The 14,040-nt window shown below is 39.7% G+C and overlaps 1 protein-coding gene across 1 annotated transcript; it reads right to left on the minus strand.

The window, feature by feature from the left end:
• Positions 1–12: 12 nt before the first annotated feature.
• cables2a (Cdk5 and Abl enzyme substrate 2a) lies at positions 13–10,539 on the minus strand. Its single transcript, XM_026332978.2, has 9 exons — positions 9,969–10,539; positions 9,330–9,422; positions 7,013–7,090; positions 6,758–6,857; positions 6,492–6,660; positions 6,302–6,399; positions 2,944–3,050; positions 2,640–2,844; positions 13–1,730 (listed from the first exon to the last, which is right to left on the minus strand). Exons 1-9 carry the CDS (start codon positions 10,511–10,513, stop codon positions 1,590–1,592), a joined length of 1,536 nt encoding a protein of 511 aa, XP_026188763.1. The 5' UTR covers positions 10,514–10,539; the 3' UTR covers positions 13–1,589.
• Positions 10,540–14,040: the final 3,501 nt, after the last annotated feature.

A 14,040-nucleotide genomic window follows, 5' to 3' on the forward strand; every position in this document is an offset into this window, starting at 1 on the left:
AAAACAACAGACTTTTCAGTGTCTGAAAATATATTTAAAAAAAAACATTCATTTTACAATATGAAAACAAACATTTACCAATTTGACAACACATTTTCTGTAGTTACACATCTGTATGGATGTGTAATAGATTACCACCACTGCGGACATGCACAGAAAACTGAATCACCATCTAAGACTGTAAGAACTCTGATTATCTTTCCCAGACAAGAACGTCAACATTTAAACATCTGTACAGCAGCAAAAGAAGAAATGTCAACTCTAAATATCACTTATGGTTAACCATTTCACTGCCACTGTCTTGCAGGCACTTTTCCATACTTTTACATGTAATGGCACAAAAATCTGAAGACTTATTACACATTAAGTACTGCAGTTAGGTTGATACCGTCTGGTTACTTGTAGAAACTAAAGCTATTCATGTACAAATGAGTCACAACAGTTTGATTCCCTATTCTGTTAAAACACTACAATCATTACTACTTTCCACTGACTTACAATGGAGCACAGGTGATTTCAGTGATCACAATTTTAAATTTCTCTTTGGGTTAATTTTATGAGCCATTCAAAGAAAGCAAAATTCCTGAGAACTGAAAAATATAACTATCTGGACTATTGAGGAATAAAATTCCAGTGCATTTTACAAAAAAAATTTCCCTGGGAAATGACATGAAACACACACACACACAAAAAAAAAAAAACACATTTCCAATAAATAAGATGCGTCTGTAATTTGCTTCCTTACATGTGACACCACAGAGTATCCAGTATATGAGCAGTTTTTTAAACATCGAAGTTTGACCACAGAAATGCCACATGAATTATTGTTGGGCATACAACACAAACAAATTAAAGGCCGCTTTTTTCTCTAAAACCATATTCCGCTTGCAATATATAGTTTTATGTTTCAGCCTAATGGCTAAACTGTTTCAGTGTCACAGTGGGATTAAAAGGCTTTTACAAAATCAACTTTGTAATAAATGCTATACAGACGGTATAGTAACAAGAAAGGTGCCAGTGAAGAGTTTTCCACAACCATCACAATGTACAGTTCATTTAAATACAGGTGAAGAATACTATGAAGTACCAAGAAAATGGGTCACAAGAAACCAAAATAAAAGCACAATTAACGTGCTCATTGAACATCTCTAACATAGAGGTCATGATTGGATCAATGGTGCACATACAAAAACACATTCAGATAGACACACATGCCAAATCTAAAATATTGGCCACCAGATGTAAACAAGTTATTCTTCAAATACAGCGACAGACTCTGGTCACAACTGATGGGAAATAAGTTATTAAGTATCAGAATTATTTGTTTCAAACAACAGCTTATATACTGGTCAATCCACCACCCGCATGCACACACACACAGATCTGACTCAAAGTCCACACTACCTTACCGCACACACACGCATGCACGCACGCACACACACGCACGCGCGCACACACACGCGCGCACACACACGCGCGCACACACACACGCGCACACACACACGCGCACACACACACGCGCGCACACACACACACGCACTAGTGTTATTATTGAAACCAGCAGTGTGTCAGACGTTGCCGTTTCCGGTCTAACCCTGCTGCACCAATCTACGGTAGTGTGGCATGACCTTGCTCTCAGGGAGGTACAGCCCCATCTCCAAGGCAACCAGCACTGGGAACTCCAGAGTAATCAGCTCTCGCCTGTTTACACGGAAACGCTCTTCCAGTTTCTGTTCATCCAAAGGGAGAAAAACAGAGGAAAGGTTTAGGCGGAATACATGTTATGCCTGTTCAGAATCTAAAAATCTGAAAAAGATTTAGCTGATTGCACACATTAAAATATTAAAACCAAAATTCTGTTTCCTGGTATTTCACTGGTATTTCCCTTCATGCATCATATGGATGGAATAGGCAGAGTGATGCAAATGAATATTTTTCTTTAACTACAGTCCACTGCAGCTAAATGAATATGAAGCATAGATATATGTATTTATTTAAGAGAGGATTAACACACTTATTGCTACTTGGATTTGTTGAGCACTCCCATAAACACTACCGTTTTGGTTTCTGATTTTTTTTTTTCTTCAATAAAGAACACCAGATACCTAATGAACATGTATGCATGCTGCAGCAGAAAAGTTAAACTTCAGCTGGACAGCACTGTAAATACATATCACATATACAGTTTACTTTTCTTCTGCTCAACAAGAGTTTGCTCCAGAGTTCTGGGACCTGTAGTTTTAATGAGGAACTCATAACTGCATTTGCATTTCTTTCACATAAGCACATAGAGAAGCTATGTTGTCAGTAACTTGTGATAAATTGTGAGTAAACCAGCTTTTCTGCTCAAATTTAGCTTTTAACTGTCAACATGAACCAGTTTAAGTGATGGAACTTTTACCTGCACAGTTTATTTACTTACATAACATTGTAAAAACCTGTCTCCTGTTTATAATCCTGAAGAACATGGGGTGTTGGAAGGTGAATATTTTATAAACATTGATCTTGATTTTCCTCTTTGTCTACCCTTCTCATTTTAGAAACAAAGAGGGTGACAGGCTACAAGTGTTCCTGTCCTAATTTCTTTTATGTTTCTACCTTCTTTAACAAAGAGACCTGTGTATGTGTGGAAATCTTACATCAATGAGCTGTTTGACTTCTGGCTTCCGCAGATCACTGCTGACTTTTGCAGCCAGCAGCACACATGCTGCTGCAACCAACTTCCTGTTCTGCTTGTTGAGGCGACCCTGCAGCACCAGCTTCTCAAAATAAACAAAAGCCATTGATATGGTGACCGGCTGGAGTCCACACTCCTCGCTCACAGCCCTTATCTCCCTCTTTAGGCTAAGAGAAAGGAAGGGAGAAATCATGTTTACTGATCCTGATATTACTTTCTGATGCACCCAATTTAAAAATGACAAGGGCCTGTGAGGAGGTACAAACCTTCTTATCTTGCTCAGTGTCAACTTAATGTGAGGAAACTTATCCTTGAAAGTCTCATTCATGTCCTTCTTCAGGTCAGATGGTTTCACATACTCAATAACAGTTGTCTGCAGAGATGAAAAAGACAAACTAGCATGTCAGCAAAGTGCGTCACGTCAGCAAGAAATACAGCACAGCACAGCTTTTCACTCATACTTGTGCTATAGATTAGTCCCTGTGATATGGGTTAAAGGTCACAGTCTTGTGAGGTGGTCTACTGAGCAGCAATATGATCATTTGACTGGACATAATGGATGTATTTGACTTTCTAGCTTGGCTGCAGGTTAGTTTAGAAGTGCTGAATTGCTTAATTTTACAGGCAAATCTTAGAACAATATACAAGTCAAATTAAACACCCTTGACCCTGATTTCACATACAAATAAGGATAGCCCACATAAAACATGCAGGCATTACAAGAACATATTTACATTTGCAGTAGTAACCTGTTTACTGTAAACACATACAGTGGGTACGGAAAGTATTCAGACCCCTTTAAATTTTTCACTCTTTGTGTCATTGCAGCCATTTGCCAAAATCAAAAAAGTTCATTTTATTTCTCATTAATGTACACTCAGCACCCCATCTTGACAGAAAAAAACTGAAATGTAGAAATTTTTGCAAATTTATTAAAAAAGAAAAACTGAAATATCACATGGTCATAAGTATTCAGACCCTTTGCAGTGACACATATTTAACTCACATGCTGTCCATTTCTTCTGATCCTCCTTGAGATGGTTCTGCTCCTTCATTGGAGTCCAGCTGTGTTTAATTAAACTGATTGGACTTGATTAGGAAAGGCACACACAGACCCGTCTATATAAGACGTTACAGCTCACAGTGCATGTCAGAGCAAATGAGAATCGTGAGGTCGAAGGAACTGCTCAAGGAGCTCAGAGACAGAATTGTGGCAAGGCACAGATCTGGCCAAGGTTACAAAAGAATGTCTGCAGCACTCAAGGTTCCTAAGAGCACAGTGGCCTCCATAATCCTCAAATGGAAAAGGTTTGGGACGACCAGAACTCTTCCTAGACCTGGCCGTCCAGCAAACTGAGTAATCGTGGGAGAAGAGCCTTGATGAGAGAGGTAAAGAAGAACCCAAAGATCACTGTGGCTGAGCTCCAGAGATGCAGTAGGGAGATGGGAGAAAGTTCCACAAAGTCAACTATCACTGCAGCCCTCCACCAGTCGGGGCTTTATAGCAGAGGGGCCCGACGGAAGCCTCTCCTCAGTGCAAGACACATGAAAGCTGGCATAGAGTTTGCCAAAAACCACATGAAGGACTCCCAGACTATGAGAAATAAGATTCTCTGGTCTGATGAGACCAAGATTGAACTTTTTGGCGTTAATTCTAAGCGGTATGTGTGGAGAAAACCAGGCACTGCTCATCCCCTGTCCAATACAATCCCTACAGTGAAACATGGTGGTGGGAGCATCATGTTGTGGGGGTGTTTTTCAGCTGCAGGGACAGGACGACTGGTTGCAATTGAAGGAAAGATGAATGTGGCCAAGTACAGAGATATCCTGGAAGAAAACCTCTTCCAGAGTGCTCAGGACCTCAGACTGGGCCGAAGGTTCACCTTTCAACAGGACAATGACCCTAAGCACACAGCTAAAATAACAAAGGAGTGGCTTCGGAACAACTCTGTGACCGTTCTTGACTGGCCCAGCCAGAGCCCTGACCTAAACCCAATTGAGCATCTCTAGAGAGACCTGAAAATGGCTGTCCACCAACGTTCACCATCCAACCTGACAGAACTGGAGAGGATCTGCAAGGAAGAATGGCAGAGGATCCCCAAATCCAGGTGTGAAAAAGTTGTTGCATCATTCCCAAGAAGACTCATGGCTGTACTAGCTCAAAAGGGTGCTTCTACTCAATACTGAGCACAGGGTCTGAATACTTATGACCATGTGATATTTCAGTTTTTCTTTTTTAATAAATTTGCAAAAATTTCTACATTTCTGTTTTTTTCTGTCAAGATGGGGTGCTGAGTGTACATTAATGAGAAATAAAATGAACTTTTTTGATTTTGGCAAATGGCTGCAATGACACAAAGGGTGAAAAATTTAAAGGGGTCTGAATACTTTCCGTACCCACTGTATATATGTATACATATACATGTATACATGCAACGGTTCAGTGATCACATTTTTCCCCTAATTCATTTAGGTTTTGAACACTGTCCATTGTAAAAAAGCCTCCTGCAGTGATATCCACTGACAACACAATCCCAATTGTAGTTCAAGGGTTTGTAACATCTCCTTACAGCTCACAAGCAGGTACAAAAACATTTTCAAATAAGCATCATTGCCTTCAGCAGTTTAATGTAAGACCTAATACTTTAAATAGCCCTTCCTGCAGAAACTGACTTCAGTGCTTTCATAGACACTACATATGTAAATATGCTCTACTACATGCATTTTCTTTTCCATCTGTGTCATGCATACATACTTGCAAAAAGCCCATTAGTCATTAGTTTCTAGAGATGTCCTGATTAAAGTTCTTCACCTGGTCTGAGTTATTTAATATTGAGTAATTTGATCCAGAGTCCCACTCTGATTTTGGTACTTTCCTAGATAATACATTTGCACATAAGAACATTAAAATTATTCAAATCAATCCAGTGTGTATGCTTGACAGTTGAATGGCTCTGCAATGTTTTTTTTTGTTTGTTTTTTTTCCCTGTATTCTGAACAGTGTTTATATTTTACATGTCATATCAAACTGGTACTATTGAACGTAGCTCTGTTACTACCACCTGGTAAAATGCTCACAAAGCAGGAATTACAAATGGCTACTGGACAGCCATTTCTTCTCATCCAGCATACAAAACCATCACAGAGGTATATGATGGCCCCAAAGTCATTTTGCAACCCAACAACCCAACACATCCAACCAATCATAAAGAACATGAGGTCTAGCAACAGATGGTGTGGCTGCTATCATGGAGTCAGTGAGGGATCACACGGAGACGTGACGAAGAGACAGAAGACACTGAGAAAGCCAAACCCACAGAATAACTGTGACAGCTTCCCCAAGAAATGAAGAAATGGTGTCATTTTAAAAACAAAGTGGTCACACAAAAAAAATGTTTTTTTCTGTTTACTGCTCATTGTATACAAATAAAAAAAAAAACATTCATGGCATGACTGATGAAACATAGTATCAAAGTATCACCTCTCAAAAAAATGAGGTTACTATAATCTCATTATAAAAATACGGTTTAGATGGTGTTTAAAAAAGCAGCTTACTGTAGAAAGCTTAGCGTGACCCTGTTACCTGAGTGTGTATAAATGCACTGAATGAAAATAGATTCTCACCACGTATGAGGCAAATATCAGAACTCTCTTGTGTCTCCCACAGGGCCACTGAGGGTCACTGAGCAGGTTAGGGTCATATTCTGCCACCTCCTCTATATCTGTAAAACACACAAAATAAACAGGGTGTAGTCACATCAAATGCCAGTTAAAGAGCAAAGAAGCAGGTGTGTGTCTGTAACTGAAACCATACATGGGTCCTGTGCCACATTGTTGTTGAGACGAGCAGAGGGGAAACTCCTCTGCCCATTGCCACGGAGACGCGACTGAGGGGTCTGAGCTGTGCAGTTCTCCAGCACGCCACCGCTCTTCTGCCTCACCAAGGCATTGGTCGGATAAAGGAACTGAGCGTATGACACTGTCTGAAGAGGGGACAATGCAAAAGCAAAAACCTTCAAATCAAGCACATTTATCTGAGTATTTTTATTTGTTATCACTGCAGATCTGATAGACTTGTACCTTGCCATAGGCGCCCAGCTCCACACCTTCCAGGGAAGGAAGCAGGTCAGCAGTGACCACTGAGGACAGCCTCTGCCTCTGAGTGTCCAGCTTAAGATCACTATTCAGAAAGAATCATGTTTCAGTCATTATACCACCTGGTACACACAAACACACTGCTCTTTCTTTAGAATTGTATGGATCACACAGGAGGATGATCACAACATAAAAGCAAGGGGTGGGTGTTCTCTGCTTGGGATGATGCTTTCTTTGTACCTGAGGTGAGCGCTCTCTCCATAGGGCAGCACTGAAAAAGCAGCATATAGCGACCGCTTGGCACAAATCAGCATGATCCTGCAGGACACAGGAAGTACAGGCAGACAAAACAGATGGTGTGTCAGTCTACAAGCAATGACAGTCACTGCTACTCATCAGCCACACTACAGTCATCACTGCTGGGATCACTTACAGTCCCTCCTATGCTGATCACTACCAACGCTAAATAGCTATCAACAACAATGTGAACCGTGAAGCCAGAGGAGAGCAATCTGAGAGTAGGATGAGCCCCAGTCTGGGCCTCTCATGTGTCACCTTTATTTATTTATTTATTGTCACCTAAGATCAGCAGGGCCAATGGATGAGTCCATCAGCAGAAAATCAGCCAGCAAATATTGTCAGAATTAATTCATTGTTCAGATGGGTTTTTAGCAAAAGTGCCAAAATTGACTGGTTATATCCAATCCTTATTTTTTTCACTTCATTGACAATAACTGATTATTTTCCTGGAATAGATGCTGAGATTTCTGAAGTTCCGACATTCTGACATTTATGTCAGAAACAGTATCTTCACAACACTAAATGCTCTGAAGGTATTACAAATATCTTTCTTTTTAGCCATCTGATTATTTCCTCTCCAATATATTATTATGCAAAATAAAATAATGTTTTGTGTATGTTTAAAAAAAAAAAAAAAAAAAAGGTCATATCTGTCTTTTGGCTACCTGTATTTGGAGATAATTTTATCTTGGAAATGGAGAATTTGAAGCTTCTGGAAATATCTTCATAAAACAGTAAGTTTTGTTAGACAAGTTTTCACTTTCATCTTATTTATTAGATGAGAAATTAGATGCTTATCTTTAAAGCTGCAATCAGTGAAGCTTTTCAATTGAGCTACTGCTTATTTTCTCAATAAACAAATTTTCCTTTTCCCCCTAAAACATCAGGTAATATTGAAACAAACATTATAGCCACATTAGAGAAAGTAACCCAATAAGCATTTGGTCATTGTAGCTTGTTAAATGACTTAACCCCTTTACTACTGAATGGTTGTTTATTTTTTGTAGCTCAACTAACTGATTAGAAATCCTATCATTGCAGATCTCCAGTAGAGAGAATATTTTCATCATCCAAAGAGGTGTAAGAGTATTTGAGGTTTCAAAACAGTGGTAGGTGATATTATACACTTTTTTATCAAAGACTGTCTAATATTTTTACACAAATCAGATGTTCACTTCTGTGACTCAAATGTAAGATTACATTACATGAGAGACATAAACTGGGACTAAGAAGTGCACTAGATAAACTAACAGACACAATGCAGTTTTCAGCGGAACTCTATAGGTCTGACAAAAATGTGGACAAACCACTTGTTCAGTCTACTCATTGACACCAGCACCAGCGAAGACAACTTTGAATTTGGGGACTAAAAAAAAACAAAAAAAAAAAAAACAACAAACACCAACCAATAACATGCAATCAACAGTAAACATGCAGGTCAGACCTTGAGGAAGACATATCAAATCTCTCACTGGGGAACAACACAGTCAATCTACGGGTTGTTATTATCCAAACTACAGAACCTAGACAACGTTTCTTTAAACCTGCAACACATGACTGCTACAAACCACAAAAGAAAGACCTGACAGACCTGTAGGGCAGTTTAGGATTGCTACATCCATGTTTTGCACACTAGCAGAAAACGCAGGAGACATTAGCATGTAGATGGATGTGAATATGAGGTCATCTTAGACAGTTGGTAAAGAAAGAAAATAAAAAAATGGGAACAAGACACCCATGATTAGTAGGAATAAAAAAGTCAGTGTCAAAGGCAGTGTATTTTTCATTAAATAAAATCCCAACAAACACATTACCAGGTTTGTTTTCCAACACCAGTCAACTGGGTTAAACAGCCAACACTGTGATATTTCAGTCCCATACTGGATTGGGGTTACCTCGCTGTTGGCCCAGTACAGTGTTACGTTTCCCTACTGCACTTCTTTTGGCTTTTGCTAAGCTTCCAAGGGTGATTAAATTCACTGTAGCAACCACCACTCAACAGCTGTACCACTGTTACTGCTCTGCAGACCAAACTTAGACTCTGTGTTAAGGCGCTTATTACAAAACTAGTGGGAGGACTGTAACACTGATAGTCTTTTTCAGTGTCCAAAAAAAACTGCTGTTTTTTTTTTTTGGTTTTTTTTTAAAAACATTTCTCCAACTGGAACGTCGGATTTATTCACATATGACTCTACTGTATAACTTTGTATGTAAAAGCAGTAACGTTAGTGTACATAAATGCCTTTTGGACATTCACCTGCATCCTCTGGTATCATATTGCTTCATACTTTTGATGAAGTGGACTTTCTTTGGCACCTTGGGTCCAGGAGAACCAGAGACATTCCTCGACCTGAGCAGAAAGCAAGAAGGACTTAGTCAACACTGACATAACATACACCAAACAGAGGCTGTTCATAGGATAAGGCTCTGAGATGGAGGGTTATATCACAGGTTTGAAGGTAAGGCCAAAGCAGAGGGTCAAACCCAACCCTTCTCATACACGATGAGTAAGACTGATTAGCTGTTTTCTCCCAACAGTGCCTCATGTCATGAATCTGACAACTCATACTAAAGCTTTTAAATTAAATTAAACTCAATTTTAAGTGATTTCCATCCAGATGTTCATTTCTGTGACTCAAATGTAAGATTACATTACATGAGAGGCATAAACTGGGATTAAGAAGTGGACTAGATAAACTAACAGACACAAAGAGCAGCGCTCAACTTAAGAGAGAAACAGAAACACGCTTGCTGTAAACCCACAGTCAATGTGTAAAGTATCCTGTGATGTCCACACGGCGTACACACGAGCACATGAGAATGAAAGTGAATTGCTCGGATCATAACTGCGGAAGTCAGAAGGCCCATGGTGAGATACTGACCACTAAATACTCACCTCTGCCGTGAATCCAGGTTATTACCGGCTGGAACCGCGTTCATTGCGGCCGGCGTTGACCTGACACGGAAGCAGGGCTGGTGACCGGCGGGCACAGGGGACACAGGGGTGTCCGGGTTTAGCGTCACGGCCACACTTCCACCCTCGAAAAATACCTCGTTGGCACCAACAGCACTTGTCCCGACAGGTCCTGGAGACATTACCAGAGAAGGTCGGGTAGGACTGATCACCCCTGGAAAGCTGGAGGACGAGCCGGTACTGGTTGCGGTGGGTTCGGTCACCTGGGCGACTGCTCCTTGACTTCCCGCTGGCGGGGCCACCACCGCGACGCCGCCGTCTCTGTCCCTGAGTCGCTGCTCCTCGGCGGCTTTCTGGTCCGTATTTCCATCATTAAGCTGACACTGAGGCCGCCCGTCGAGTGAGATATTGTTGAGGAACAACAGAGCCGCCTGCCTACGCCTGGAGTCCCTCACCTTCCTCCGGTGCGCCTTAGGTGGTTTGCTGCTGGTGCCGGTGGACTGCAGACCGCACACAGCGGTCGCCATTCTAGTTTGAACCGTGGCAGTCGAACGCAAAGGTAACGAATGATCGGTGCCACCGTATTAGCCCCGCCCACGTCTATGATGATTGGCTGTGATGACGATTATGCCGACGAAACCATGTAAATACCTTTAGATGATTGGATAAGAGACATATCATGCAAAAAAATATAGGCGCTCGTAGATGATTGGGTGAACGGAAATAGTGGGCGGTGCGCCAGAAACAAAGGAAATATCCAATAATCAGTTAAACAGTGAATTGTGATGTCTACAATTAATGTATTGATATATTATAAGAGACAATTAGGCCACTTGGCACAGATTTTTTATTTTCCAAATTGAAATCAACAAAACTAAACAAGTGACTTTTTTATTGCTATAATAACGAGCAGTATTACCTTGTATTATTTTATCACCTGTGTCTGTTCTCACATATATGCATATTAATGTCTTTGTTTTCTTCAGTCCATATGGACTCCAAATAGAAGTTCTTATATAAGTCACAGCGGCTGGTGATCCAAATAATGAAATAGATAACATGGAGGGGTACAGCCATAAGGGCAGTAACATTAATGGAACTAAGGGCTCTACTATGGGTAATTGACTCTAAGACCCTGGAACTAAAAGTGTGTTTTATCTGCATCTGACATTTGATGTTATTTGCATCATTCATAAACTATGCATGTTACTATGTTTTGTATTCACCATTGTCTTTTTTGTATTTCATCACTTTAATAAAGGCTGTTTAATGCATAATGCGTAATCAAAGTTGCTCTCTATATTGTCTATTGATTATGGTAGTCATTTATTAAACAATAAATGTCACCAGCTATCGATTCTGCATTTGTGAGCAAGGGGAATGACAAACTGTTGCTTGCTCTCTCATTTTACTACAGGAATAAGATTTTAGTTTGCACAGGATTTTCATTTTGGATCCACACCTCACTGATTTGTACTCATGAGACATGAGTGAATGTGTTTCTTTGAGACAGAAATGAAGTGTGAAAGCTTTTCCATCTCCTGAGTTGGAGTGATCGATAAAACAGACATGGAAATCCTGGTCTTTCTTTTCTTCACAGTTAAGAATTACAATAAGAGTATGCTGACAAGCACATTTTCTGTTGGCAGGTCACTGACATCTGTGAATACACAGTAGTGGTGTTGTTAATCCACTCAACCACAGACAATCTGTCACTCTGCCTCCTCAGAAGTATCTATCTATCTATCTATCTATCTATCTATCTATCTATCTATCTATCTATCAAGTTACCTTATGTCCCGTTTCTCTGTGTAAATAGATACTACCAGGAATAGTCAGGTTAACACATTGTTCTTTATTGTAGCAACAACAACATAATGAAATTGTCTTTACCTTCCTGGTAATCTTTTTTTCTTGCTCTGAACAGCAACAGTCTGGCATCACCAGTTTAATCAGTTTAAGGCTTTTTGATTCTAGCTTTTTGTTTGGGTTTGAGGTACAGCCCCGTCTAACTCCTGCCACAACAAGCTCATCGTATGGTGCACCTTGTGATGGTTACACGTTGGACTCAGACAGTTAGCACCATAATTGCAGCCTCTCTGGCTTTGTTTCTGCAGTAAGGGTGGTAAAGGTGCTCTATGGGCAGTTTTTTTTTTCATTGTCATCTGGATAAACAGGCTGAATGAACAGTGTTTACAACAAAACTGTCATTTTTCAGTGACACAGTTTCAAATAAACTTAAATGCACATGGCAAGACTCTCACCCCTCCACCCATACACATGCTGGTATGTGAGCTGACACACTCAGCCCCACAAACGCAGGTTCCCATTCTCTAGAAAAACAACCCTGACGAAACAAAGCATGTTAACACTTTATATTACACATCCATAAACTCCTATTTTTTCTCATAGTAAGTTTCCTGGAAATTTGGAACTAATTATTGATGATTACAGACAATGCGTAACCTATCAATCAGTTCCTGCAACTAACCATAATTTTCTATCACTTGTTTGGTCCTTATGTGTATAAAAACAAAAGTGAAAAATTTTTGCTAAGGTGAATGTGACATCCTCAATTGCCTTGTTTTGTGTAATCAAAAGTCCCCTATTCTGCAAATAATTGGCATTTCTTTACATTGTTTTGCTTGAAAAATTACTAAAGTGTTTTATAAAATATAAAATGAATTAATCATTTTAAGTGACTTTAGTCCATTTAAGTTCAATTTCTATATTATTATAAACTAGACTCTGTCAGGGTATAGCAGGTCAGCTGAACATGAAAAAAATGTGCAATTCGACATATTTGATGATTCGTTTATAATAATCAATCATGAATTGCCACTTTTTGGGGTGTAAGTGGATCCGTTTTTCACAGAAATTCCTTTGGAAATCCACAGCTGCATTTAAATCTAATACATCTAACTACACAGAGGTCAAACATTTTTATATTTTTCCTAAAAATTGTACTAAATATCTTATTTTTTAGGAAGAGGAATATTTCAGATATGTAAAATAAAGTGTTACTAAATGTACCACATGCCTGTACCATCAATAATATTTCAGTTATTCTGTTAGGAGTCCGAGGTCTGCAGCTATTTTTTTTTTTTTTTTACATTTCTCAGACAACAAAGTATGGATACAGTACAACTACTGACAATGCTGTCCTGTAACTTTGATTTACACGGAAATGAATGTATGTGTTGTTGCCTTTGCTGTGTAAGATGGGTGCAGTATGAAAATACAACTATAGAGAATCCTATTAGTAGAATATATCCTGCAAACGCAACAGAAATCATAACGTAGCTATTGTTCAGCACACACATTCTGGACGAAGGTGGATCTTATTAGAAGAATAATGACGGCATGTCCCAAAAGCAAAAGATTGCTCGTAAACATATACAAATCTCTCTTTTTTTGCTCTAACTTACCTTGAAAAAACAATTACAGTACCACAGGAAAAATCAGTTGTAAATTCCACAGTATGAAAATGCTTTAAGCCATGTCACAACCATATGTTTATATCCAACTCAAATGTTGCTTTTGAAATGCCCTTCAGATTTGAAGCAGCATTTTCAGACATTTCTTCAACATGAGTGAATAGCTATGGAAATTCTAATCACCGTTACCTGTGTTGTGTTTATTGAAGACAGTGTTTAAGCTATGGGTTTACCAGCTTTAAACGTGCCCCCTACTCGCTCACTAGCTGCCATAAATAATCATACATGTTGAAGACTTGTCTCTGTTGTCGGCCGCCTTGAGAGGACATGCTGAGGCACCTTCACTGAGGAGGACTTCGTGCCTCTGATTGATAATTGTACAGCTTCACTTCTCCACCTGCCTCTGCTCTCCTCTAATTTCACTGCACAGCGAGCTTTGCTGCTGACACTTCCTGCACCACACCCTCACCTGAGAAATTATACAGAAACCAAAATATTCACCATTGTTAGACAACATCACAGGATTTTGCCTTTGTAAAAAGTAAAGACACCACAGTCCATCCCTTTCTTTGTCTGCTTGTCTCCACTCCCTGTCAACACAGAGAGCAGTCAAGCAG

This window comes from Mastacembelus armatus, chromosome 7 (assembly GCF_900324485.2).
Source record: "Mastacembelus armatus chromosome 7, fMasArm1.2, whole genome shotgun sequence".
Lineage (NCBI taxonomy): Eukaryota > Metazoa > Chordata > Actinopteri > Synbranchiformes > Mastacembelidae > Mastacembelus > Mastacembelus armatus.